Below are 27360 nucleotides of genomic sequence, written 5' to 3'. Positions count from 1 at the left end.
CCCCACCCCCTCTGACATTTACAAAAAAAAAAAAACGGGACGAGACAAGGACGGGAACGGGACTGGAGTTCTGAGACGAAAACCGCAAGCTGCCCGTCTGGCAGAGAGACTGGGGGGGAGAGGCTCTGGGGCAGCCCTGGATGAAAAGGGGAACGAGAGGGGGGAGGAGGGTGTGGGGGGAGATTTGTGTTTTTACGATGAATCCCCTCTTTCCCTTTCGTCTTCAGTCACTGCTCAGTCCACAGTGCAGACAAACAGCCCAACTAATTAAAAAATACGCTGAGCTTCTCAGGAGAGAAGTTCACACTGGGTTCCCCTTTTAAAAACACTCTGTTTTTGTCTCTCACTCAACCTCCAGTTTATGCTTACAGCACGTACGCATATTTTTGTCATTTATTTAATTGACGTCATTTATGTGTGCTGTGGTGTAGTTAACATTTCTCTCACTGCTGCACACTTTATATGTTTGATGCTGAGAGACATGTTGGGGTGACAGAGTGCAGAGGTGGGTCTGGGTCGGTCACACCAGCAGGTCCCCTCAGAATGGAGGAACCACCACAGATCAGTGTGGTGGGTGGTAGAGGAATGGAGATGCTTGTATGTCTGTGTGTGTGTGTGTGTGTGTGTGTGTGTGTGTGTGTGTGTGTGTGTGTGTGTGTGTGTGTGTGTGTGTGTGTGTGAATGGAGGCTCTTTAGCCTTCTATACAGGTCCTTAATTGCATCTCTTTTTTGCTTAGAGACCAATGAAAAACATTCACTCTTGAGAAGGAATAAACAGCACAGACCAATGACAGTCATAGACCGATTCTCCCTATCTCTCTCTCTCTCTCTCTCTCTCTCTCTCTTTCTCCCTCTCTTTTTTTCTGTGTTTGCGCCTGTGTACGCCTGTGTCTGTGTGTGTGTGTGTGTGTGAGTGTGTGTGTGTGTGTGTCTATTTGTACGTTTCAGCGGGGCAATCAATAAAATTAGCACATCAAAACAGCGTAACATAAAGGACAAGCAGTGGATTTTCAGCTGGGCTGTGTGCGACAAAATACAAGGGTGGTGTGAGACAACTAATTACAAGGCTCGCTAGCCCCCTTGTAATTAGGTTTTCATGTTTCCCCTCTGAACAATGATTCCGATAAAGTCCATTTGGGAATGCATTCAGCACTCGTGGGTAAAACACAGACACAAATGGAGATGTGCTCACGGACACAGGGTGTATCTTGAGTGTAATGATAGAGTGTGTGATTGTGTGTGTGTGTGTGTGTGTGTGTGTGTGAAAATGCTGGGGTACAATGTAGTGTTTGTGTCTGTGTGTGTGTGAAAATGCTGGGGTACAATGTAGACCTGCAAGTACATTAGGAAGATAATTACAGTTTTCCAATCCTGTTTCAGATCAACAAATTGGTGCAAATTAACACAATGTACAAAAAGAAATGTGGAATCAAATATGTGGCATTAATTCACATATTACAATAAAATGCTTTGAATGGAATAAAATGTGACAACCGTTTAAAACAAAGATTCCACCAGGTCCCTAGGGGCTACTGTCACTTAATCAGACAGTACTTGCTTACATTTACAATGGCCAATCTCCTCAATGCTCCCACACAAAAACCCAGAGGTTAAATTAGCCTAATAATACCCTATAAACTTTGACACAAGACTTTTTTTTACTAGCGAGTGTTTAAACTGATAGTGGTGACAGTCAAGACAAGCTACATCATCTGCTGCAGATTATTGTCCTCAGTAGAATGGGGGAAGCCACTTAATGACCTATGAACTTTGACCCAGCCCTGTTGGTGGTCAGCGATACAATCCAGCCAGGAATGAGACTGTGTCTGGACCAAAGAAGTTCTAAATGTGATTAGAGCATGGACGTTTTAATTGATACTTTAACACACATGGTGGCACTGCAGGAGAAAACACTGGTTGGGTAAGAAGGCTTTCATCTCTAAATGGTTTTGTTCCAGAGGCTATTGAAATTCAGGTGAAATTAATTTTGGCAGTTACTGAAAAAATGCACACTTGGTACATTGGATGTCATGAGTATTTAGGTTTCAGCTCCTATAGGAAAATACAGAATGTTGATGTGTGACAACAGAAGAACTAGATGTAGTTTTTTTGTAGAACTGTAGAAGCTAAAAAGTGCAACCACCTCACATGAAACCTTGGGATTCCTTTACCTTGGATTCCAGTTTTGTGTTGATAAACAAGGACATTTTTTGACACCTTGGCAATAGTCAGGAATGCATATTCAATGCGTAAACGTACAGTTGGCAACCTCTCAGTGTGAAGTGCGTAGTGTTACGTGAAATGTCTAAAGTCACAATATTATTTGCAAAAAGGGCATCTGCTTTGCTTTTGTTCCACATCCAATCAAACCTTTCTGTGCTGCACTGTTCACTGCCCAGTGCACCTGAAGGCTTTGGATCTGGTGGATATAAAAAAAGAAACAATATTCACCTCAAATGGACCATACAGACATGAAGGACGTAAGTTTGGGTCTTTAAATGACATCTCATCTTTGGCTGAAAAGCAAAACTCCTTCCTGATCAAATGGGCAGATATGGCAAATGTGATTAGCACAATTCCCATGACTTTGAGAGTGCTCCCATGCGTGCATGATTGGACTCGGACTGTGGATGTGTGAGTGGACGAGACTCCCGCATGTGTGTGTGTGTGTGTGTGTGTGTGTGACTGATCTGGACTGAGTGCCCGTCGTGCACCAGTAATCTGGGAGCGCCAGCTGTGCGAGAGCCACATAAAGCAGCGGCGCACACACACACACACACACACACACAGCACTGGACCTGACAGCTGGCCCTGTTCCTGCTGATAGGTCCGCATACCGGGCCAGCACACACACACACACACACACACACAGACACACACATGAAAATACATGAAAATACACAGACATTCACTGATACACATGTGTCCATGCACACAGACACACACCAGCACACACACACACACACACACACACACACTCAAAGCACATTCATTAATACCCATGCATACATTGAGACTTAAGCTCACATATACACCCACATAAATATAAGACTTACATACTACAAAGGGCACTCTCTCTTTCTTTCCATCCCACACACACACACACACACACACACACACACACACACACACACACACACACACACACACACACACACACACACACACACAAACTGAGGACTGTGGCTCTGACTCCTGGGAGATAATGCTATCTCCACGGCCAAGGATGCCTGGCTGTGCCACCTCCACAGAAGCCGCCTCCCTAAAGAGCCCTTCATCAACCCCCCCCCCCCCCCCCCCCCACCCCCCCCATCGGTCCTCCACCCCCACACTGCCATCTCAGTGGTCCCTCTCATCTCTCTCACGCACGCACGACAGCCACAGAGCTTCCATTTCTCTGCGGCCATCTCTCGCTGCTTCGGTCAGATGACATTCCTCTCATGTACATTCACTCAAACTGTTACAGTGGCATCGTCTGTGGTGGGACTTTAAGTGGAAAGCTCGATGAAAACGGGGTGTGGAGCAGGGGTAGCATTACCGCCTGAGAAATGGTTGGCCCCTGCTGGACACTCGAACGTTGTCAGTCCCTGTGCCACTTTGGAGAAAAGTGTCTATTGAAGAATCCCACTCACTCTGCTTGACATGTTGGGGTGTACCTGGACAGCTCTGGAGTGGTTTTCTAAATGGCTTTACTTCATTGGGTTTGTTGAGGGTGTTTTGTCTCCTTGACGGGTGTTTAGTGTTGAGTCTGCTTTCATCACTCCCCCTCATTCCGCCCCTGATGCTCATGGAATGCGAGTTATTTCACGGCTTCTATGAGATCTTTACACACACACACACACACACACACACACCCTACAAGTCAGAAGGAGGCAGAACCTTTGATTTGGAATAATCTCCTTTTTTCCACCTTTTCAATTAAAAAGAGATTTCACTGGTGAACTTAGCCGTTAATAAACACAGTAGCGTGTAAAGGCTCAGACGGTGCCCCTGGAATGGCTGCAAGCTCACTCTGAGCATGTAGATGAAAAGCTGAAATGTTGTGAGCGGCCTTCAATCAAATATCGACATTTGTTTCTGAGCGCCGCGCACATTCCTGCGTCAGAGTGTCTCTAACATTTATCTCGGCGGAGGGCATTTCAAGGCATCAGACTCAGCCAGCCTGTATGTGAGATGCGATCACACCGCTCCTGTCTGGCACATCAGACCCACGGCTCAGTAACGAGGGTCAGAGCACAGAGGGTCAGAGGAGACGCCACACATCGTCACGTGTCCCTTTCCAATAACATATTGCGCACAGTGACGACACTAGGCAAGTCCTGACTGGCCCGATTTATACCTCTACTTCTTCTGTCAATAAACAACTGGCCTCTAGACTAGGAGAGATAAATCAGTGTTTGCTTCAGAATAATAAGCAGGCCTCCTTACACACACATATGTATGGCCATATATGTTGTAAAATTGTATAAAATGGAGATAATCATCTCTGTGTCCCTATGTTTCTGGTCATCATTGTGACACTTATGGACCGATGTGTGTTAACACAGCTTACATATGGTCATCTTAGCTCCTCAAGTGAGATATCTATCACAAGATAAATATAACTTCCTGTCCAATGTTTCTGTTCAAGTGCATTATGTTTTTTAAAACTAAATAAATCACAACACAAGACAGAGGGACGTGTGTCTAAACCCACTTTATTCATTGCATTGAGTGACAATCAGACAAAACAACTTCAGAAAACTTTTTCAATGACATGATGAGATAACAGCTATGAAGCCTAAGCCATGTCAGTAAAGTCTTAAGGATGAGGTTAAACATTAATATATTTAACTGTGTAAATGCAGTTTAATAAGCATTGCAAGTATATCTCGCTCACTAATATTTACTTGCAAAAGATCTCTGATTACAGAACTGCACTGAGTCTGAAGCCCTGCTCATGTTGGTTAACAGGTAAGTACAGTGACAATGTGTTCACAAAGGATTTATTGCACAGATAAAGACACTGTATAGAAGCATTTTCGTTGCAAAAAAATCATTTTGTCATTTTCTTCAGCATATTAATATAAAATGTTAAGACCAAACTACCATTTTCCATACCAGATGTAGGATTTAGGACCTCGACACCATGACCTTCTGTATGTTGCATGTTTGGCTAGTTAGAGTGAGAGTTAGAAAAAAGGATTTGATGAATCTCTCTCATATTTTGCATACTGACTTTTTACCAAAGCAACAGGGAGAAAACTGCACTGAAAATCAATAATTTACAGTCAGGAGAGTCTACTATCCATAACTGATCATCAAAAAACATTGACTGGCACCAAATGTTATTATGTAAAGGCACTGCAGTATGACTGGAATCAATAACATTGCATGGAACTGGAAATTGGATGTGAATTACGTGTTCTCAACATGCACCATCTTTTATGATCTTGATCATTTTGTTCAAGTACAAAAACATCAACAACTGAGTCACTGTGTTTAAACTATGTTCAATCCATTTATCTTTCATAACAGTCTTTGCCATTGACTTTCATAAATCATCCAAACTTGATATTATTATTATTATTTAAAAAAACACAGACCACTCCATTTCTTTACGTCTCAATCAATATGTTCTTTGAGTTGAAAAATAAATAGGAGATTTTCTCTTCATACTGCAATCACAACCCAATTCTGTGACAAAGTGCTTGTGCGTGGCTCCCTTAACCCTTAAAGGTGTAGGTTTTTGAACATTCTAAGTTCCGCAACAATTGAAGGTTCTAAAATTCTATGTTGAATTCAATGAACCCAGATATTCTTTAGAATGTTAATTTCCCAACATTCCCATCACACCGGTGTGACGGTACTCCTTTAAGGGTTAGGGTTGGTCTACACCAGCCACTTTCTTCCCTTTTGTTCGGTTGTATGATTTGAAAAATTTGCAGGTCACAATTCACAATGAACTGAAATGAATATATATTAAACTTGATTAAAGAAATTTGATTCATTGCTATATATCATACTTTAACTACACTGATCATCTACTGCTCATAAGCATATTAAATGAGCATAAAAAGATCACAAAAACTAACATACGGCATAGATTTTGTAAAAATAACAAAAAAACATGGAAAAGGTAAAAAAAAAACAGAATCAAAAATGATTTTTTTTTTCATTACATATATATATGAAGAATAATTATGCTAATGTAGCAAAACAAAAGTCTGTAGGTCTTCAGACCAGCAAAGACAATGCATATCTGATCTGGTGAGATATGAGTTGGACAACTGACTTCCTGTCATGTGACATACTCAGGGCTACATATATGACTCCGCCCTCTCCCACAGCTGCATCTCTGAAAAGAAGCCCTCAGAGAACCCAAAGCCCTGGTCCAGGGACAGTGGGACTGGCTGAGGCTCCTCCTTGATCTCCTCCCAAGGGTGCAGCTGGTGCTGATCTGAGAATAGAGTCATGCCCTCGTAGTAGAGTGGATGGGACTGTAGATGCTGTTGCTGCTGATGGTGGTGGAGTTGTCGATGCTGTTGTTGTTGGTGCTGATGCTGGAGGTCTCCCATCATGCTGCTGGCCTCAAGGTAGGCACAGGCCTGCTCGTCCTCGCTGGCGTACCACTTGCCACGGGTGGCGGCGGCGTGCTGCCCCTGAGGGGACAGCTCCATCTCACAGCCCAGGGAGCTCAGCGCCGTGTTGATGTCCAGATCCTCAAACGTGCTGCCACCACTGCTGAGGACGTCGTCGAACACCGAGGCCAGGTCAAAGTCCCCACGGAGCATGTCCGCCCCCTTGGCTTCAGTGGCCAGTAGCGGGGACTTGGGCATCCGTGCCAGCTTGCTACCTCCACGCTTGGGTGGCGCTTGTTTCCGCTTATGGTCCATGCCCGTCCCCTGGTAGAAGGCCATGCCAAGGTGCTGGCTGCCCTGGCCAGACTGACCGCAGGAGGAAAGCTGGTGCTTGCTCTGCCGCTGGGTGGTGAAGTTGGTGGCGGGCATTCGCCGGCGCTTGAAGACGCCGTTAACGAACATGTCGGCGTACTGGGGGTCGATCTGCCAGAACCCTCCTTTCCCCGGTTCGTCCTTCTGCCGTGGGACCTTCATGAAACACTTGTTCAAGGACAAGTTGTGGCGAATGGAATTCTAGAAGAGAGAAACATGAAAAAAAAAACATTGAAACATCATTCATTTCAAAACTCACCCTGTTGTTTCTTCTGTTGATACTAAAAGTCTACAAAAGACAAAAGTTGTAAAACAGCTATTTTTTTACCAGATTAGAAAGCTTGGAGCCTGCTTCGATTTGATTGTTCATTTAAACATCTCATCATTCACTTCAACCAACATTTCAGCCAGCATCACTTTAATTTCCCACACAATTTAACAACACCTCCTGACTGAATGGATCCAGGCTTGAAAATAAGCCTGGCAACACCTCTCTCTCATCAGCCAAGACACAGTCCCAGGGTGCTGATCCGCAGAGGAGAAACCCTGTGAGTTTTCCCATTGTTTCGCCTGCGCTCTGTCTCTCCCTGGCCTGCCTCCTGTGCATTCTGCCTGACAAACAAATTACACTTGGAACATCCCCCATTGCCAGGGAGCACTCTTGTAGGGCCTGTTTAAATAAATGATAAGACACTACCAGGAAGAGAGAATAGCTCACGCTTAGCCGTGTGGGGGTGAGGATGAGTGTAAACAGGTGGAACAAAAGGATACATCTGAACGTGAAGCGTTTCCCCCCCTCCCTCTCCGGTTTTATATCATCCCAGTTGATTTATCCAACCCACCAGGGTGGTCTTAAATGAGCCCTTTTTGTTGTGTGAATCAGCCGAGGCAATATCACAGGTGTATTTTCATTGTCCGAGACTGGGGTTTAACATCACAATGAGCACTACTTGATGAAGACTGCCGAGAGGACGGCAGGGCTGAAAGGTCAGATCTTAAAAGGTAACAGGTTTCAGTGAGACATCATTGTGGCGTATGGCAGCGGTGTCTTCTTTCATCGGACTGGTCTGTGTGTGTGCGTGTGTGTGCGTGCATGTGTGTGTGTGTGCGTGTGTGTGAGGAGAGAGAGCACAGTGACAGAGAGGAGTGGAGATGTACTGCAGGAGGGAGGATAGGACAGAGGAGGAGGGGGAGGGAGAGGGAGAGGGGATAGGGCGAGCAGTGTTGTGTGTATGCTGAGAGCAAATGCTGTTAATGAGGCTTTCGAGTAATGCAGCCCTGTGCATCTCAAACACAATCAGCTGTGCCTGACTGCCAACGGCTCTCCCAGAAGAAGCTCACTCTAATGGAGCGTCCCTCTTGACAAGCAGCAGCTTCAAGGGACTTCTCTCTCTCCCACTCACTCACTCGCTCACTCTGACACACATCTGACACACGCAAACACACACACACACACACACACACACTTTCAGGCCTACCATACCAGTAAAATCATCTTAAGTACCCTCTGACTTATCATTAAAGCTGTCAAGTAATCAAAGCAGGGAAGATAAAACGGTTGGCATACATTCTGTAAGGTTTAAGGTCGTTCTACTTTTAAACTAATTTAACTGTAACACAATAGCCTGCGCCTTTAAGATAAAAAAAGAGAAAAAAATGGAGTGAGCCAGACTCTGAGAAGTCCCATTGGATCAATAGGCTCTTCACCTGTTGCACTGTTATACAACAGGTGTAGCCTAAACTTGCGAATAAAATCATAATAGGCTATGTATTACTACACTGTCACCTTCAGGGGAAATCATCGTCCTATTCAGTTGACGTTGTTGTTTATGGATGTTGACTGTAAAATAAACATTTCATCCTTATTGTAACATTAATCAGTAATCTATAGTGTCCTTACCTGCCAACTTGGTTCTGCGTGTCTGTAATAGCAGAAATTCTCCGTGATCCAACTGTAGATTTCAGACAGGGTAATCTTGGTCTTCTTGCTGGCTTGCATCGCCATACAGATGAGCGTTGCGTAGGAGTACGGCGGCTTTACGTGACGGTTCGTCTTGTAGTCGATCTCCTCCGGCGGATTCATGTGAGCCATCATATGGTTATGAGAATAAGGTCCCGCTTGTGGATGTGAGTAACTGGTTGTGATGGTCGAGTGGCTGCAAGACGTCCCGGGAGTTTGCGGCATCCCTGTCGCCGCGGTGTCTCCGGCGGGAGGACTGGAGGGAGAGTCGGTACCCCATAGAGGCAGGTGTTTGTTGTAGTAGATGTGAGACGGGTGACAGCCAGAGCTGGGACCTTTCTCGGGGTTAGCGCTCAGAATAGAAAAATTCTGAAGCCAGTGCAAACTAGTCAGGCTATCGTCCAGGTTTACGGCACCGTTGACGTTATCCCTGTCATCTGGATGGAGCAGCATCCATTTCTCTTTAAACTTCGTGGCAATATCCGGACTCATCAACACGGGCATCTTGAACAGAAAACCGCTTCTCGTACTCTAATCTAAAAAAAAAAAGCCTATTTGAAAGACTACACTGGTAGAGTTATTTCAGACGAATCTCTCCAGTGTCAGACATTCGATATCCAGGCTATTAGCCTATGTATTAAACTTTAATAGTTGTTTTTTATAAGCCTATTTTTAAAAAAAATAAATAAATAAAAACGAATAGAATTTCCATAAAGTAGGCTAAACTGATTTTCGAATACTTTCAGCCTACCCAAATCGACGGAAGAGTTGGGCAAACCTGTTGCCGCAGTGGCTTTTGCGTTGAGTGTTCTTGTCTCAGCACAGTTGTAGGATACAGGGTTCATGCAACAAGTGGATGAAGGGATGCCTCACAGCTGCGCACAAGAGAGGTGAACAATGTAGTCCATACCACTTTCGTATCGAATCTATTCCAGTCCACGGGTTTAAAGGGGGGGAAATGCAGACATCTAAACTACATCCTAGAGTTACCAAACTCGACTGAGGGCGAAAACCGTGTAGCATAGACTTACGAAGCCCTAGCTTGTTCATTATGGTCCTTTAAACATTTTGCAACCCTCTGATTGGCTCCCTGGTTACCAGGTTTTACGTAGGCCTATCCTTCGCACAATACAAGACGGGGAGTGTCTACAACCTATAGTAGGTTATTATGGAAGTAGCCTATAGTCTACATGGGCGAAATACCGAAGAATATCCCCTCCCCTCAGGACTATTTGGGTAGAGTTTGTGGTAGCCTTCTTGGTTTTTTTTTCATGGGTAGGATGGAAAAGAGTATCATCTTTTGAAAGTAGCCTACGCAAAATAACAGGCAGCAGGCTATGACACATTAACTAATTTGATTAGTCATGCTGTCAGCGATAGCCTATGCTTCAGGTATGTTCTTTTTTCGCGTCTCAGTCAAATTCAGTGTGCAGCCGTGATGTGACAGATAGTTTCAATCCAAACCTAAAGCTTGAATATTTCACAAAGAGCTTTGCGCGTGCTATTAATTTTATAGGCTAATTACCCTGCATTCAATAAATGTCCTACATTTTCAAGATACAACATACCCATGACCAATCTAATCCCTTAGCGTAACCTATACATCTGCACACAAAAGAGACAAAGTTTTTTTTTTGTCCTTGCCAAACGACGCAAAGCAAATACGCTCAACGCATCAATGCATAGTTGCCTATGGCGCGCTCGACAGTGAGAAAAGGCGCTCTCCCGCGACGAACCCGCGCCACACGTCCCGCTCGAGAATGCCTTTTGATCTGTCCCACGTTTTATGTCTGATACTAAAGACTGAGTGAGGAGCCAACGATGACATCGTCCTACCATATGATTAATAAATCAACTTATTGTCTTAGCCCGACTACATTACAGGACTTATTTTCTCTCACCAATCTGAATGGATCGCTATTAAACGCAAATGCGTGTTTTAACATTTTATTGGCATTTCTAGGACAGTAAAACATAGGTTAACAGATGCACTCTCGTTACATGACATCAACTGTAGAAGTTTAATTCAAAACTATATAGACGATAGTGTACAAAAAGAGCTGAACAGTGAAACGAACTTCGAATAAAAAATTAAAGGGGAAACATGTGCGCTACTCTTTTGCCATGCGAGTACTGCCACCTTGTGGCTGTAAGCTTGAGTAACAACTGAAATGGTCGTTCAACAAAATATCTTATTTTCCATCCGTAAACAAGCAGCCAGGCAAGAAATCATGTTCCTCAAAATGGCCAACGAATAATGCTGGGATTCATGCATCTATGATTCTTGAGTTGTTGAGGTCTTATGTTTAAGCCATTCTGTGGTTGGTTTATGGCTTATTTCAGACCATTGTCTTCTAACCAAATTCTACTTTACTATCAGAAAAATCGTCCACCATGTTTCACAACTGAAATGGCTTTTATGGTGTAAGTGTGTATTGACAACATTGACAGCAATGACAACATTGTCTCAGAGATGGAACACCTTCACTTCATTATAAGCATTGCACAGCACAGCTATGATCAACACCTACAGCAAAAGCTGAAGTTGAGATTATTGCCGCCATTGCTACTGTCTTTGTGTGTGTGTGTGTGTGTGTGTGTGTGTGTGTGTGTGTGTGTGTGTGTCATAAGTGAATGAAAATGAAACTTAGGCCTAATTCATTCATGCAAGCTTCTAATTTTTTTTTTCTTCTGGCAACTGCATTTTACAAATAGACATCACAAAGAACCCTATAATTATTATTTTCCAATAATGTATTGCACTGTATGGCATTTCTTTTCAGTCATAATCTCTGGTATTTGTTTAATAAAGATAGGCTGCTAAAATACATTTCTCTACACAGCATCTCTCTTGAAAATGAAATTGGTAAAGGCTTTGATGAGAGATTGGTTGGAGTACACTTAGAATGCGTTTGTACCAATAATCAAGACTACATAAACGTTTACAGAGTGTTGTTAGGTTAAGTACTGAATATACCATCACCAAAACTGCAGGAAACTCTTAAAACTGAAATATAGTAAAGTAAAAATGAATCAAACTACAAATCAAATCACATTCTCAAATATCACTCTGTGAAATGAACCGCCACTTAAAATGGAATGAAATAAAATTCAGATGCACTTCATAAACCTCAAAAACATTGATGTTCCCACACCACAAAAGAGGTTTCTTCAAACAGCAATAGAAAAAAAGCCACTGTACTCTAAGGCACAAGTATACAGAGGGATACAACTGCATCAGAACGTTAAAGGGATAATGCCACAACGCTGATCTACTCTTGATGAGAACACACTGGAGCTCTGAGAGGGTGAGTACATGACTTTAGGATTACTGGTCCACACCTTTAAATGACCACTCAGAATCAAAAACCAACATTTAGATGGCATGCCAAGTGTAAGTATTGTACTGAACACCAAAGGTGCTTGTTTGGTGGACAAGGCTGTTTTGTTGTGGATCAGGGTAGGGATGTATATATTACACTGTCACGTCCATATACAGTATTCCTCTCTAGTTCCGTTGTAGTGTATAATGATTGAGTGTAGCCCCTCAATTAGGACAGGAAGAGCCATTTTAGGACTGTCACACCACAACTGATGAGTCATTGGACAGTGGGCTGTCTGTGGCATTGGCTGTCCTACAGATAGAAGCTTGTCTCAATCATGATATTGTAAAGCTACTAGCAATGACACTTTAAAAATATGTATGCAAGCTGCCTTTATATTTTCATGAATAAAAACTGACATTTTAACATCCCATTAACTAATCAGGAAGCATTGAAAGGCAGGCATCTCTACTTGCCAGTTATTCTATGTGCATCAAAAGTAGAGTGTGAACTACTGGAGTGAGTCAGAAATGTCAGCTAATGCTGTACACAGGATATTTAAAGCTTTTGAAATGGAAGTTACCTTCAGTCTGTGATTACATAATACTAAAAGACTAATTGTATGGTAGCAAAACAAGGCAATGAAACATAAACATAGATATCCATTGCTACTATTTTGTTTCTGAACAGAAAGGCCATGATTTGCTAAAGCATTTGGTTTGTGCAAAAGGGCAAGGACAGAGATTCTCTTATAGATTTCTTTTAGTGTCAATTTGACAAAGTCTCTGAAATGTATATATTTTTCCAAGTGTAGAAATTAAAATGCACTAACATACACCAGGACCTAGAACTCTCTAGAACCCTCGAGACACCACCGGTGACCACTGCCACATGAGCAGAGGTCTCACATCAGGAGAGGGACAGTTGCCCCGTGGATTTGGGGATGTGATGGGGACGGGGGTATAAATGGGGTGTGAGAGCGGGCGGGGGGGCGAGGGGGGTATTTGCAGGATCCTTCTCTAGGGGGTGAGGCGCTCATCCTCCAGGTGTAGGGAACTGGGCAGGCAGAGCAGGGGCTGGCTGGAGCTGCTGGTGCTGCGGCTCTTCAGGCTCTCCATGGACTCGGACGAGCCTGTGCAGGACAGAGAGCCCAGAGGAGAGAGCCGTCAGACAGAGGTGGACGTGCGTCATCCTGATGAAGCACTAAAAGTCTGGATAGCTACAGGAAGTGTGCAGTCAGCATAACCACCACCAAACCGCCATGTTGCTGCAGTTATGTAGTTGATGATAGCACTATATACATGTGCAGTGTTTCCCATTCATTGACTTATGTATGGCGGCCCACCACAATATCAACATTGACCACCACACAATGATTTTCCAGGTTGTACTAAATTGTGCTTAAATCTGGTTAGCATCATAACCACGCTGCGATAATTTGTTAAAAACCGTTTCATTCAAGTTAATTCTGCAAACCTACCACCACAAATAGAATTCAATTCTGTGGGAAACACTGATGTGTAATGCCGCATTTTAAGAGTTAGTCAAGATTTCAAAATGTACATAGGCTTGAATTTCTCCAAAAAACAACACAGAGTAAAATTAGAACACAACACCATTATCCATCCCCCCCCAAGTGTAGTGTGTATAACACATATCATGCTGTGGCATTAGACAGACACAAAGCCTGAACGTGAGTGGGGCAGGTGGGAAAGGAGCGAGAGCAGAACACCTGGAACCTACCGATCACTCCTCAACAGCGGGAGAGCTGGGCTCCGGATCTGAGTGAGGTCAGAGGAGCCGAAGCCAGACAGGCAGGCAGAGAACAGACAGAGGGGTTAGCGGACAGAGCAGACCGGATCAATTCCACAAACACTTTAGCCACTAAACACCACCGTGTCAACACTGACATTTAGTTGCCGAAGTATTTTGAATTGATTCCTCATACAGAAGTAGAACAATAGTAGGTCACACAACAAAAATACCTTCAAGCTTGTTAGTAAGCTTTGTTGTCAGAGAGTCTAAAAGACAAGCAATACACACATGAAAAGAGAGATCATGCATATACAATATGACAGCCTGTCTCGACATTCGCACTGAAGGAGAGCTTTAGAATCATACCCCTTGCAACAACTGTCTGCTAAATGCCAGAGTTGGCTGCTTTGAGATTATATTATCATTACATCATCGACATCTTTCTCCAACTACAGAACTGATTCACAGAGCTAGTCTAGCTAGTTTAGAAGAGGTTGTTGTATGTGCAACTCACCAACTAACTCCAGTACAGGTTGAATTGAAGCTGTTATTAATTAAAATGTTGAATTGTTTTGTGTTTTCTTATGAAATACCAGGTTGACATTAAGATAATTTATTCCTTAATAAATAAACTAAGGTTCTCTTGGCTTCCACTTCTCTTGGCTTCCACAACCGTGCTGAAAAGATTGCTGCAAATCTCATTAATGGATTCTTTCACTTCAAACAAGACATTTTCTGGAAATCTTTTTGGCAGTAAGTAAACAAGACCAACAGAGGCACGTGGAGATGGCAGTGCCAGTGTGGGTGGGTACTGGAGGCTGGGGGGCTCACCAGGCAGGGCCAGCTCTGTGGAGGGGGTGCTCTCAGTACGGGTCAGACTGCTGCGCTCACTGTGACAGCCCTGCAGGACATCACTCACAGAGTGGACCAGAGAACAGCCATCTGACGGAGAGTGAGAGAGAAAGAGAGAGAGAGAAAGAGAGAGAGAGAAAGGGGGGAGAAATGAATTGACGACAGAAATGGAGGGATCAACAAGTGACCGAGTTATCTGCTGTTGTTGGCTACCCCATTACTGTAGCTAATCAATTTATTGCATCATAGGATCAATCCAAGTTTGTTGGGTCTAGTTCAGAGCTCAAAAAAGCCATTCTAGTCAGATACCTCTGACAGCTCACAGTGTAATTTACCCAGAAGATCCCATTAATAAACACACATCATGTGTGTAACTAGTATAACTGTAGGCTTAAACTACTGAAAAATCCCCAATTTCATGAGCCATAGTTATATTTACAAACTTTGCAAACAGTCAGTCAAATAAATAACCTTGCTTGGCTAATCTGTAACTAAATCTATTAAACATTTACAACACATTCACAAAATCAATATTTAGATATTTTAGCTATTGCATATTTAAATTGTGTCTCACGGAAACCTGTGTTTTTTTTTAGATCAGGTTGATAAATTATTATTTGCATTGCAGATTCATTCCATTTTCAGACTCATTAAGTTGTGAATTTCATATTCCATGCTTTGCTGCAATCCATTAGGAACTAAAGCAGCATTTAACCCTCATCACTAAAATATGAATCACAAATAGATGAGGAGCATCTCTGCAGATAATTCATCCATAATTTGCCTTTGATGTTCAGCATTACCGGGATAAAACTGCCATCATCATCAAAATCATCAGCCAACTGTATCGTCAGAAGCAATAACATTACTGTGGTGGATACACAACAGCCACTCTAATCTACACCCTGCTGAAATGACGCATCTGTGTCTGGGGACTTACCTGAGTTAGGGGTGATCGCTTCTGGGGTCCCCTCGGTCACTGTGACCTTGACAACAGAACAGAGGACACTGCTATGAGTGTGACCAGAGAGGAATGCACAAATGAATAATGGAAAGACTGAGATGGTGTCATATCTTCTGTATGCGCAGGGGTCATTAACAGGAATGCAACCTCACAAATTCCATTGCGACTGAGTGCTAAGTTTGATCCTTCCTTGTTAACAGGAGCTGACTAAGCCCTTGTGCTGCTAAACAGCTCGGTTAGCTGTGTGGGTGATGCACAGATAAGGAACACCTTTTTCAATTACAATAATTTCCTGTGTATTAGTCGCATTGTGTGTAAACCACTGGACAGTGATTTATGCAAATAAAAAAAAACATGTATTAACCGCACCTGTGTATCAACTACAGGGTCCAATATGCCAATGAATCAAAATCATTGATCATAAAGAAGAATGAAAAAAAGTAATGCATTCCCATGCACAGCCTGTCCCTGTGGTTTAACCTCATAGCTGAAGACATTTTGCATAGCCTGTCCCTGTGGTTTAACCTCATAGCTGAAGACATTTTGCATAGCCTGTCCCTGTGGTTAAACCTCATAGCTGAAGACATTTTGCATAGCCTGTCCCTGTGGTTTAACCTCATAGCTGAAGACATTTTGCATAGCCTGTCCCTGTGGTTTAACCTCATAGCTGAAGACATTTTGCTACATCTATTTGTAAACCTCGATTAATAGAATAAAATGGGTTTAAAGACAAACAAACAAGCAGGTGAGCTGTTCAGTCACAAAAGCTCCATTCCCAGAAGTAGGTACGAGGTATCATGGAGAATGGAGGTAGTGTGTGTGTGTGTGTGTTTGTATAAGTACACGTCATGGTTCTCATGTAAATGTGTGACATTGATTTAGCAGGCTGTGGTGAATTAGCATGCGCTACCGACTGACCTCGGTGGGGGCGGGGGAGCAGGGCAGCAGGGAGTGGGAGCGTGCGTCCGACACCTCGGACAGCCTCTCCTCGTCCTCCTCCTCCTGGATGGGGGAAGAGGGCGAGCGTGTGGAGCTGTGGGGGAAACAGGCAGAGGTGAAACCGCCCGTCTAGCCTGTCTGCTTGCCTAGACAGCCTACTTTCAGGGCAGCTTAGAAAGGCACACTCAGAAAATACATCAGAGGAACTCTTTTCAGAGGAGAGAGTGAAAGGGAGAAGAGAGGAGAACTTCCTGTTCCCCTGAAAAGATCCATGACAAAGAACTTTTTTCAAAGCAGATACAAAACGGCCTCTGGGTTTGCCAGAAGAGGAACACAGGAAGTTCTGAGACTTTTTAGTCCACTGTGGTCCCACTTCTATTCACGATGAGCACTCACCAGAATACTTTTTTTCTCTGACAGACGTGCAACTATGACAACCTCACTTCTTGACGTGGCACTTGATAACATGAATCTGTCTTTCAAAAACAGAAACAGTACAATAATATACCACCAAGTCTGCGAAGGAGTTGTTGCTAGGAGACCCAGATATCTCACTATCTTATTATGCAGAGTTAATTTCAGGCACAGCATCACAACTATGGGCGCAGTCTCACTTATCTAGTGAGGACATATCTCAAACTGCACTATCCATCACCGTATGGGCCCTGAAATGGGTCTTAACAATCACCGCCAGATTTCTCCATTAACATTAGCTGTGTGTTAATGTGGCCATGTTGTTCTATTCACACACCAAGCTACCTTATTTTGACAAACCCCTCTGCATCACTCTATTGGGCTATAATACACATGGATCCAAATGATGGGATAACTATCAGCAAGACTCTTGGTCCAGTGTGTTTGCTACAGTGCGCATGTGCGCCAGGTGTGATTACCTGTCAGGTGACTTGCTGCCTTTGCCCTTGAGCATGGACGTGTCCCCTGGCAGATCGCCCACACTCTGGGGCCGGGTCAGAGCCAGGGGGTCACCGCCGTCCCCAGGAAACTGGATCTCCTTGTAGAGGGGGGCTGATGGGATTGGGGAGGGCACGGAGCAGATGCCGTTGAGCGCCTCCAGCAGGGAGATGGCCTCATAGCCCGGCGGGATGTTCTCAGAGTTTTGCTGAGAGGGGGGCAGATAGAGACAGAGAGAGACGGAGAGAGACTGAGATTAGTCGGGATGCTTCATTCAAATATTTAGCATACTCCTGCAGCAGTTATCCAAGAGTCAGGCTTTTGATTTCAGTGGTGACTTGTTCTGAATAAGCTCTACTCCTATTGTTCAAGAGAGGTGGGGATTTGGAACCACGTTAACTTCCCCTTCACGGTGCAGCTCCTTTCTCAACTTATGCATGGGTTTTGAAAGTTTTAAGCACTGTGAACAAATGAAAAATTATTATGGTCATTTCTTTCATTGTTCTTTTTGCTATTACAATTCAGACCGAACAAGACAACAGAAGTGTTTTCTTTCAACAGCACACTGACATGCCGAAACAGACCGCTCTTGATGTTGGTGTGGAGCTTCAATGATGTGGGGGAACTCTGCGGTTGGCCTGTCGAGTGGCTTTTGAGAGTGTGAGTCATGTGTATACATAATCTCATCAAAGAGGGACATATCGCTCCTCTGCAGCACTTACAGGAGTCTGCATGAGTGTGTGAGAGTGCGGAGGGGACAGGAGAGGAGGAGAGGAGAGGAGAGGAGGGGAGGGGAGAGGAGGGGAGGAGAGGAGAGGAGATGAGAGGAGGAGAGGAGAGTGAGAGGAGGAGAGGGAGACAAGTACACTGTCCTTCAGCACTGAGCAGTGTGTGCTGTTATGAACTTATCTCCTCATGAGGTAGAAACAAACTTAAAATTCAGGGTGAGCAACTGCTGTAGAGACAATATGAATTGCCATCTCTGTATTTCATTAAATGGTGTGTGTGTGTGTGTGTGTGTGTGTGTGTGTGTGTGTTTCACAGGTGCAAAAAAGGGAAGAAAGAGAAATTGGAAGCGAGTCACTAAGGTGAGAAAATAAATATGAAAGTTTCTGTGTGATTGCATGCATATTTAAGGGATGGAGAGACAAAGAAAGAGACTATCCCAGACAGGAAGAGTGTGTAAGAGATAGAGAGAAAGAGAGAGAGAGAGAGAGAGAGAGAGAGAGAGAGAGTGAGAGAGAGAGATAGAGAGAGAAAGAGAGAAAGGGAGGTGAAGAGGAGAGAGTTACCGAGTGTTCTGTGTGTTCTGTGCTCTGAGCCAGCACTGGGCTGAAGGACACTGGAGACAGAGAGCCTGCAGGCTTCTTCCTGACCGCACGGATCTGCAGCAGAGCCCTGAAGGCTGAAGGACCGGACCAGACAGAAGACAGACGGATGGAGAGAGAGAGAGAGAGAGAGAGAGAGAGAGAGAGAGAGAGAGAGAGAGAGAGAGAGAGAGATGAGGGAGAGATGTGAGAGGCAGGAGAGAGGAAGAGAAAGGTTATCTGGGGATGTGCGCATACATACACACACACACACACACACACACACACACACACACACACACACACACACACGCACGCACACACCAACCCAGCTGTCACAATCTCTCCTGAAGGAGCTGGAGCAGAAAGGCTTCCTGGCTCATTTTGGAGACAAAAGAGATTGTTGACGCCTGAATATTGACACAGCTGTACTTAGGAGTTAAGGAAGCAGGTTAAATACACATAGAATTGTGTAAATCATCTTTCATTCCTGCTGGAAGCCTAATCAGGTAAAACCCACCTGGATGAGGTCTGTCAAACTATGACTCAGCAGTATAGATAACACTACACAATAATGTACATTTTCAACTGTTACAAGCAATGAAGTCATTCTAGGAGTATTGATACAGCTGCTTGCTCCTGTCAATGTAAACACATGTTGGGTGATGAATTTAAATGTCATTCCTGACACCTTAAACATGTCATATTACCAAACCTTTCAGAGAAATAATATATCTGGGATGTTCTGATTCATACACATTACGAATCTTCTGTGATAATCGGTCACAAAATTAAATGACAAAATTACAAATGACTCAACAAACATGGACTGAGAACTTTGAAAATTTGTATACTAGGTGAAGTGTTCTTACTGTGCTTTTGTAGTGGTACCATTTCTTCTTTTTAGCAGTAATATGTTTTTAATAAAAGTGCTATAAAGCCATCAAAATAAAAGGCTGCACAACTATGTTGATTTTGCATATATCTTACTTAATTACATGCTGACACATTAACAGTATACAGTATGGATTCCACACTACAAATCTGGTTCAAAGGTTTCCATGCATGACACCATGATGCCAGACAGAAGGGGTCACTATTTCCCCAAGCTTGTTTTCCCAGAGACTGTTAGCAGCCATGGGAACAATCAACACAAGGGTAAAATGAAAAGGTTAAAGACCCAGGAAGTCAAATGAGGTCAGATACTCACGCAGCCGGCAGATGGGGCAGTTATTGGCCTGGTAGCGCAGCGTGTCCGCGCAGGCATTACACAGGCAGAGGTGTCGGCAGGGCAGGATCAGTGTGTCCCGCAGGTCCGACAGACACACCACACACTCGCTGCTGTTGTCGCTGTTCTCATCATCTGGGGTCTTTACAGCACACACACACACACACACACACGCACACGCACACAAACAAAACAAAAGTAAAATGTTATTTCACTGTCTTGTGGCATTCTATAGCATACAGTATATTTTACAGTAAAGGCATAGGGGATTTTGTAAACATTTTAAAATTGGAAAATTATTAACAAAATCTTTCATGAAGGAGGAGCATTTGTAGTAGGAGTATTGAGTGTAGGTGACATACAGAAACATCCTTTTGCTTTTTGAAATGGATTGTATTATATGCAGAGTTTGTGAATTTCATGTTTCATGTTACATTAATGAGGAAATACAGGTCATGATTTTCACATGTTTTAAATATCATTTAAATATGCAAACCCTTAATTGTTAATAATATGTATAACCTAGTTCACATTAATTTTGTGTCTACATGACAGGATCTACTTATAGACATCAAGCTGACCTTTTTGTCCTGTTTGTTCTTGTTCTCAATGCCATAGATCTCTTGCAGCAGGTAGCTTACACGGTCCACCTGTGTGGTGACATCACCAGAGGTCAAAACTTGTCTCTCATGGGGAATCAAAGGCCTTCCAAACCACAAACAATGTTTATAGTTCCTTGCATTACTCAGCCTTGTGCGTTCTATATTCAATCATATCTTGCCAATGGATGAGGAAGCAGAAAGAGCAACTAAGGTTGATGTTTAACAGAGGTTCACCACAAACAGCCAGAGGGCAACAGGAACAGACTTCATGGAAAATTTCTGAAGTTTCGTATTGAGTGTTAAAACAGAGCTTCCCATCAGCGCTGCATACAAATCATTAAAACATCTACTAAACATGTTATCCAAGGAGAACTTGCACGTGTGATGAGAGAGTTCATTCGTACAGAGACCTCAAATTAAAAATGATCACAGAGTACTCACACACTCTCACACGCACACTTACAATTTGCTTCTGTTTCAGGGGTTTCACAGAAAAGCTGCCGTCGACGTGCTGCCCAAGAGAATAAGAGAATATTTAGCTTTTTCATAGCACTTACACTCTATTAATAGAAAGTGTCAATTTCCAGCTTCTGTTGACAGCTACGCTACCATAATTGCACTTTGGAAAACCTCCGCTAGGCATGAGGTCTGTGCTAAGGACAGTACTGAGCTGCCATGTAAAGCCATGGCATTTACTTTCTACCCCATTTTTCTTCTATAAACAGAGAATCCCGATTCCAAACTTTACAAGTGAAACCTGTAATGGTGGCTGCAGGCTAAAGGCCACTGTTTGCCTTTAAGGCAGTTAGCTATGTACGTTAATCTTATCTTTACATCCCTGTCCATGGGTGCATTTGCCAATTAGTGGAGGGAACGGTGGACATAGAGAATTCCAGAAGGTTGTTTTTAAACTCTCTCAACACTGTTGAAAAGACGGTTTCTGTAGTTCAGAATTACGTAGCTAACTGCCAACGCATTACAAACAATTCTGTTCCCCAAAAGGGGAAATGAGGTCCAGACTTGATGAGCGGATGTAATGTGTAATGGCTGCCTGCATCAAAAACCTCTCACCACTACACAATTGAAAAAGCACATTGCTTTTCGGGGAGTCACAAACCCAAATAAGGCAACAATGATAGACATAAATAAGTAAGCCAAATTACTGCTGGTCATGTCACATTTCGAAAACCTATTGTGAATGTGTTGGCGGATGCAACCGAAAAGAAGAAAAATCCGCACACTCAAGTCTTTGCAAACAAGTTTTTTTACTCTATGTGCAAGCTTTCGGTCAGATGACCTTCTTCAGGCAGAGTAAAAACACATTAAGTGAAACAGTGCATTAGGTTACATATAATCATTGATTCATGACACCTGTGTCAGTTTCAGTGCATTCTAGGAATTGTAGTCTTTTACATTAATTTAAATTAATTTTAGGGGGAGGCAAAAAAGAGGCTTTAACTAACCTACGCAACAAACTTGTTAAAGCCTCTATTTTGCCTCCCCCTAAACAGGCACTGCTAGCCCCAGTCAAACCTGGGAACTATCCCTGCGGGAATTGTGCCCAATGTCATAATTCAGAGAAAACAAATTAATTTAAACATCCTCTAACTGGAAAGACATTTAAAATCAAGGGAGTTATTACATGTAATGCAAAAAATGTAATTTATTTGTTAAAATGTCCATGCGATAAAATGTACATTGGTAAAACTACCCGCATTGATTTGTTTCTTGTTTCCTGTCTTTAGATAAGCTTCATCGTCTATCTATGGATTGCATTTCCCATGATGCTTTTTTGGATGTCATGATGACTCTGTAAAAGACTACAATTCCTAAAATGTACTAAAACTGACAGAGGTGTCATGAATCAATGATTATATGTAACCTAATGCACTGTTTCACTTAATGTGTTTTTACTCTGCCTGAAGAAGGTCATCTGACCGAAAGCTTGCACATAGAGTAAAAAAACTTGTTTGCAAAGTCTTGAGTGTGCGGATTTTTCTTTACTTTTCAAAATCTTCTTTCAACATCACTAAGACAGAGATTAAGGTGTTATGTCAAGACATGCCAATTCTGTGTCTAGATTTTATGTCACATTCCGTGTCAAGAAAGTTTTTATGAGGGGGCAAAAGGTCCAACCCGAACCATAACCACACCTGGCCCAGCTGTTTGCATGAACAGGCATGAGACTAACCTACCCTTTCAAAGGCTGCCAACAGCACATGTGCATGTCCCGATATGTCTGTGACACACAAAACAAAGACAGGCATTACAGACATAAACTCGGCTCAGAAGGACCTGTGTCTAATACAGTATGATATTGTTTTTTGGGAGGAGACCTTACCAGGAGCCCTTCCCTCCCCTTCATCCACAACGGCCTGGATCACCATCGGAAAGACCCCTCGGTCAAGGTCAAAGTTCAGCTGAGACAAAGCAAACAAACACACGCATTTGTTAATGCTTCACCATAACATGGTTTCACAATGTCGTCTATTTGATTCTGTTATCAGTTCAAAACACTAACTTGAAAAAGCCTGTTGTTTTCTATTGCATTTACTATTTAATCTGCATAAATTCCAAAAGGTTCCTCAGACTTCTCACACTATTATTCACCCTCGATTGCATGGAAATCTAGAATGGAGTCTTTCAATATCCCCTTCCCCACACAGACAGTCCAAGCTGTGATGACTATCAGAGTCATAACCACCCACTCTCTATTGCTAGTGTCATAACACTGGAGAACAGCACACCTCTTCTGGTTTCCACTTGGTGAAGTCAATCTTAAAGGAGGGTAGGGAAAAGTGCTGGTTTATGCCTCTCTTGTAGTGGACTGTTTCGGATGCAAGCCAGGGATTTTTGGGGCTGTATCTACAATGAGTGAAAAAATATCATCATTATTATAAACATTACTACATTTCATTACATGACCAGAGTTTAGTTATTAGTGCATAAATTATGCTATTAGAATGTCTGGGAGCTACCAAGAACATTCACTGTAAACAATGGCCTTGCACAGTTCTAATCCCACGAGAGGAGCTGAAGTCTCATTGCTATCGGTTGCCAAGGGTTCAGCTTTCAAACTGCATGTGTGTTGCGTTTCTATAGCACCACATCACCCATGAAATGTGACCCATCTTAGTCGAAACCCTCAGTGATAATCCCCAGGACAATGTTTTAAGTCAGTCTAACATTAATAAGTCGAGTCAAAATAATTTAAGGACAAACTAAGATCAATACTCCTCTCATGCCAGTATTTTTAAACAGCAAAAGTATCATGATACACACTGACTTAATCTGGTTAACACACTGGTTGAAATGTACTGTATGTATTTTGTAATGTATAACATCTTACATGGCCATTCCATTGGAAAATTCCTCAAAGGCTTGACAGTATAGTGTGATGGCAACTCGAGCATCGGCATCAAAGCTGAACTCCACACCATAGAGTACTCTGGGGCTGCCAGTCTCATCTGTTGGGCTATCAGAATCATCTTTGTACCTGTGAAACACAATCAACCATATACATTAATAAATAAATAAATACATTTCAGAGTCGTGCTCTAGAAACAGAGCCAGGAATTTGTTTCAAACCTACACGGTCTGATGCAACTGCTGGCAAGTTTGAACCGAAGGCTTTCCCGAGAGCGCCATAACAATTTGTGTAACTTTCACAGACTTTCATTTTTAGTTATGGCGGCCAATGAAATGAAGGTAATTTCCAATCAATGGCATTCCTTAGACTGGGGTCAATTCAATTGTGCTTATAGAGCGCCAAAACATTGCACATGTATCATGGCGCTTTACAGAATAGCTGGGTCAGCTGTTGTACCTGACCAGACGGAGAGAATCCTTCCTGATGTTGACCAGACTCCTTAGTGTCTTCACTGGTTCATGTGGAGCTGGGGTCACATAGGGGAACTGAAATGTTCAGATTCACAGATTAAGGAAACAAGTTTGAGCTACAGTGTATTAAAATATACCATACACTGTCGCTTTGAGCTCTTTCTGGAATCATCCATTTTGGAAAATGTCATGCCTTGAAAAGAGTTGTTTGGCAACTCGAAAGCCAACAAAAAATTTGAATTGAGACAATATTCAAATATCAATTAAGAGGAAAGGCAGTTAGGGAAAACAACAGTTTGCTTTGAGTGGAGATTGAAAATAATAAAACCAGGCACTGTTACTTTTGTGTGGGTCATGGCACGAAATGTTTTTTTTTTTTTATCAAGGGACTACTTTAATAGGTCACAATCAACACTTTACATAATGTTTTTTGTTCAATTTAGGATGTGGAATTAGTCCAACGTGTTAAATTACCAGTGTGTGTGTGTGTGTTTGCATGTGCACATGATGAGATATATCTATACTAGATAATGGATTACAGTATTACATCTCATTGCCTGGGGGATTATCATATTATAGAGACCATAAATTGAAACACAAATCTCACTAAGACTGATCTGACCACAGAAAGGCTGCAACGTCTACATAGTGTCTACAGAGATGTCCTACCTGTACAGGTCTGTTGCCTAGAAAGTTTAAATCCATGTTTTCACCAAATAGATATCCCTCTGGATGTGGTGTGTCAAACTTCTCCCCTCCCATAAAGAAATGGCTGGTGAAGTAATTGCCTGAAGAAGAATTAAACGTGAGTCAAGTTAGAAATATGAGTGATGCTCAGAGATGGCTAAAGTTTTTAAATCTTTGTTTACGCAAGTAGCCTACTCCGCAAGTCAGGACATTTAATAGTTGATTGCATGTTGAACCGTGATGATCTGTCCTTTATGGAAAATAACAATGCTCAAGAAAAAAAATACACAATGAAAAATTCGATGGCCTACTATTGTTTTGTATAAGTATGTGCCACAGAAAGGTTTAGGGGAAACCCTGACAACGATTAGATACGGAGAAAGAAAACAACTTTTGCTTAAAGCTAGAAATGTCACGTGTGGATAAGGAATGTGACAAACAAATGTTTTAATAGGAATAGACGCTGTTTTTTCTGCAGCAAAGTCGCACCAAAGCGTTACTCGAGGAAACTTACCTGATTTCGGTGGATATCGATACGCAGAATTAGCCTGAATATCAATATCTTCAACACCAGCAATTCTACGGCTGAGTATTGAACCCATTTTACAACAGATTTACGTCTTTAGATCAATTTGAAAATAATGTCAAACAATCCAAATTAGTGTTGTAAAATTCAGCTTCCCATCATTATCCTCGGTTGTTTCAATGTCTTAAAACACTCCCGTCTGGAGACCAAATATGTGACTTTCTTGAAAACGATCAAAAAAGAAACAGTTTGGAAACCTAAACTATGGCTATCTGTTTGAAACAATCAATCATTAAAAGGGTAATCTGCAAAATATAAACGACGAAACAACTGAGTTGAGTGTTGTTATTCCTTGTTGAAGAAAATTACAGCAAAGTCGCGCGAGATTCGCTACTTGGGAGGACATGAGCGGTGCACTGCGGGATGCGTAGGCTGCGAACCTTTTTCAGCTTCCCAACTTCCTAACTTCCCAAAAAACAAGAGTTTCCTGAGGTAGAATAAATGTGTCGCTGTAGAGCCACAGTTTTACAGACGTGTTGAACTATTTGGTGAAGACAGAGCGCACTTGGGGAGGCAATATTGAGACCACATACCCATATCAATCATTATGATGTTATGATAGGCTGCGAAATGGTAAACGGTGATAACTGAATTCGCATTGTGACAAGCGTATCAACACTGGCCTAGGTCCAGTCACCAACTTTCTCGGCCTGTGAACAAGGAAATTGCCACCCTCTAGATGTATTTAACTATAAAAGCTATAGCCAGTTTTGACAAACGGGAAACCTACTAGCCTATGGCCCTATCAAGGCTGACAGCACATAACAACAAAGAAAGTTATGAATCCTTCATGACAACTGATTATAGATAACTTCCATATTAGTCAATAATGTTTTTTTTTTTTGTAAATAAAATGTTAGATGAAGGTTTTTCTTGTTAGTATTAATGCCAACATGTCAAATGAATGATTTTTTACTGTTGCATTTGAGAATCGGCTACTGCCCAGATAATACAAGAGGAGATAGGAGGAAATGGCATTCAATATAATATAATTCAATTAAGTTTATGCCCATGCTAAGGGTCGTCATGTTTGAGGTGGTCAGCATGGCTGTCTTAATTTAGACTGAATGACGTTAGTCATGTAGGCACCGATGAAACTCAGTTAGCTTTGCAGAATAGGTTTAATGGTTTAATGCGTAATGCAAATGGAGATTTGACGAGGCTGCGCAGAGTTGAAGGGCCTGGCTTTTAAATATTCCCAAGAGTGTCTACGGGCTGCATGCTGCTCTCTATGGTAGCTTTCTGCAATTTAATTGGTGTTATAACATTTGTTTACCATATTTGGCATGATAGTGGCACAGCGTTGATGGGAATTGGACGGGAGCGGCTGTCATTCATAAATTGTTGCCTTCTACAGCCTTACAAACAAAGCGAGTAGCGATGGGAGTTGTAGTCCAAACCCATAGCACTAACGTAGCTAACCCCGCTTTTATTTAATTGTATGGCGTTGCATTACCACACCTTATCTGAAAA

The 27360-nt window shown here is 42.5% G+C and overlaps 2 protein-coding genes across 4 annotated transcripts; both read right to left on the bottom strand.

The window, feature by feature from the left end:
- Nucleotides 1-6118: 6118 nt before the first annotated feature.
- On the bottom strand, nt 6119-9891 carry foxj1b (forkhead box J1b). The gene is made up of 2 exons (XM_042083014.1): nt 8833-9891; nt 6119-7133 (listed from the first exon to the last, which is right to left on the bottom strand). Exons 1-2 carry the CDS (start codon nt 9394-9396, stop codon nt 6300-6302), a joined length of 1398 nt encoding a protein of 465 aa, XP_041938948.1. The 5' UTR covers nt 9397-9891; the 3' UTR covers nt 6119-6299.
- Nucleotides 9892-10823: 932 nt separating this feature from the next.
- On the bottom strand, nt 10824-26393 carry mgrn1a (mahogunin, ring finger 1a). Of its 3 annotated transcripts, none has more exons than XR_006027076.1 (17): nt 25816-26393; nt 25284-25402; nt 24601-24689; nt 24124-24270; nt 23522-23639; nt 23116-23194; nt 22970-23013; nt 21238-21285; nt 20754-20822; nt 20155-20314; nt 18930-19042; nt 17619-17845; nt 16705-16819; nt 15763-15808; nt 14802-14912; nt 11336-13347; nt 10824-10851 (listed from the first exon to the last, which is right to left on the bottom strand). XR_006027076.1 is itself a non-coding variant. In XM_042082477.1 (17 exons), the coding sequence occupies exons 1-16, from the start codon at nt 25901-25903 to the stop codon at nt 13962-13964; spliced, it is 1608 nt and encodes a 535-aa protein (XP_041938411.1). In that variant the 5' UTR covers nt 25904-26390; the 3' UTR covers nt 10824-13347; nt 13959-13961. The 3 variants fall into 3 exon arrangements, 2 of the variants coding, with proteins under 2 accessions (XP_041938411.1, XP_041938410.1); XM_042082477.1 differs by adding an exon at nt 13959-13996 and having other exon boundaries at nt 10824-13347; nt 25816-26390; XM_042082476.1 differs by having other exon boundaries at nt 10824-13347.
- Nucleotides 26394-27360: the final 967 nt, after the last annotated feature.

The sequence above is a fragment of the Alosa sapidissima genome, chromosome 24, assembly GCF_018492685.1.
Source record: "Alosa sapidissima isolate fAloSap1 chromosome 24, fAloSap1.pri, whole genome shotgun sequence".
NCBI lineage: Eukaryota > Metazoa > Chordata > Actinopteri > Clupeiformes > Clupeidae > Alosa > Alosa sapidissima.
This window is presented reverse-complemented; position numbering and strand designations above follow the sequence as displayed.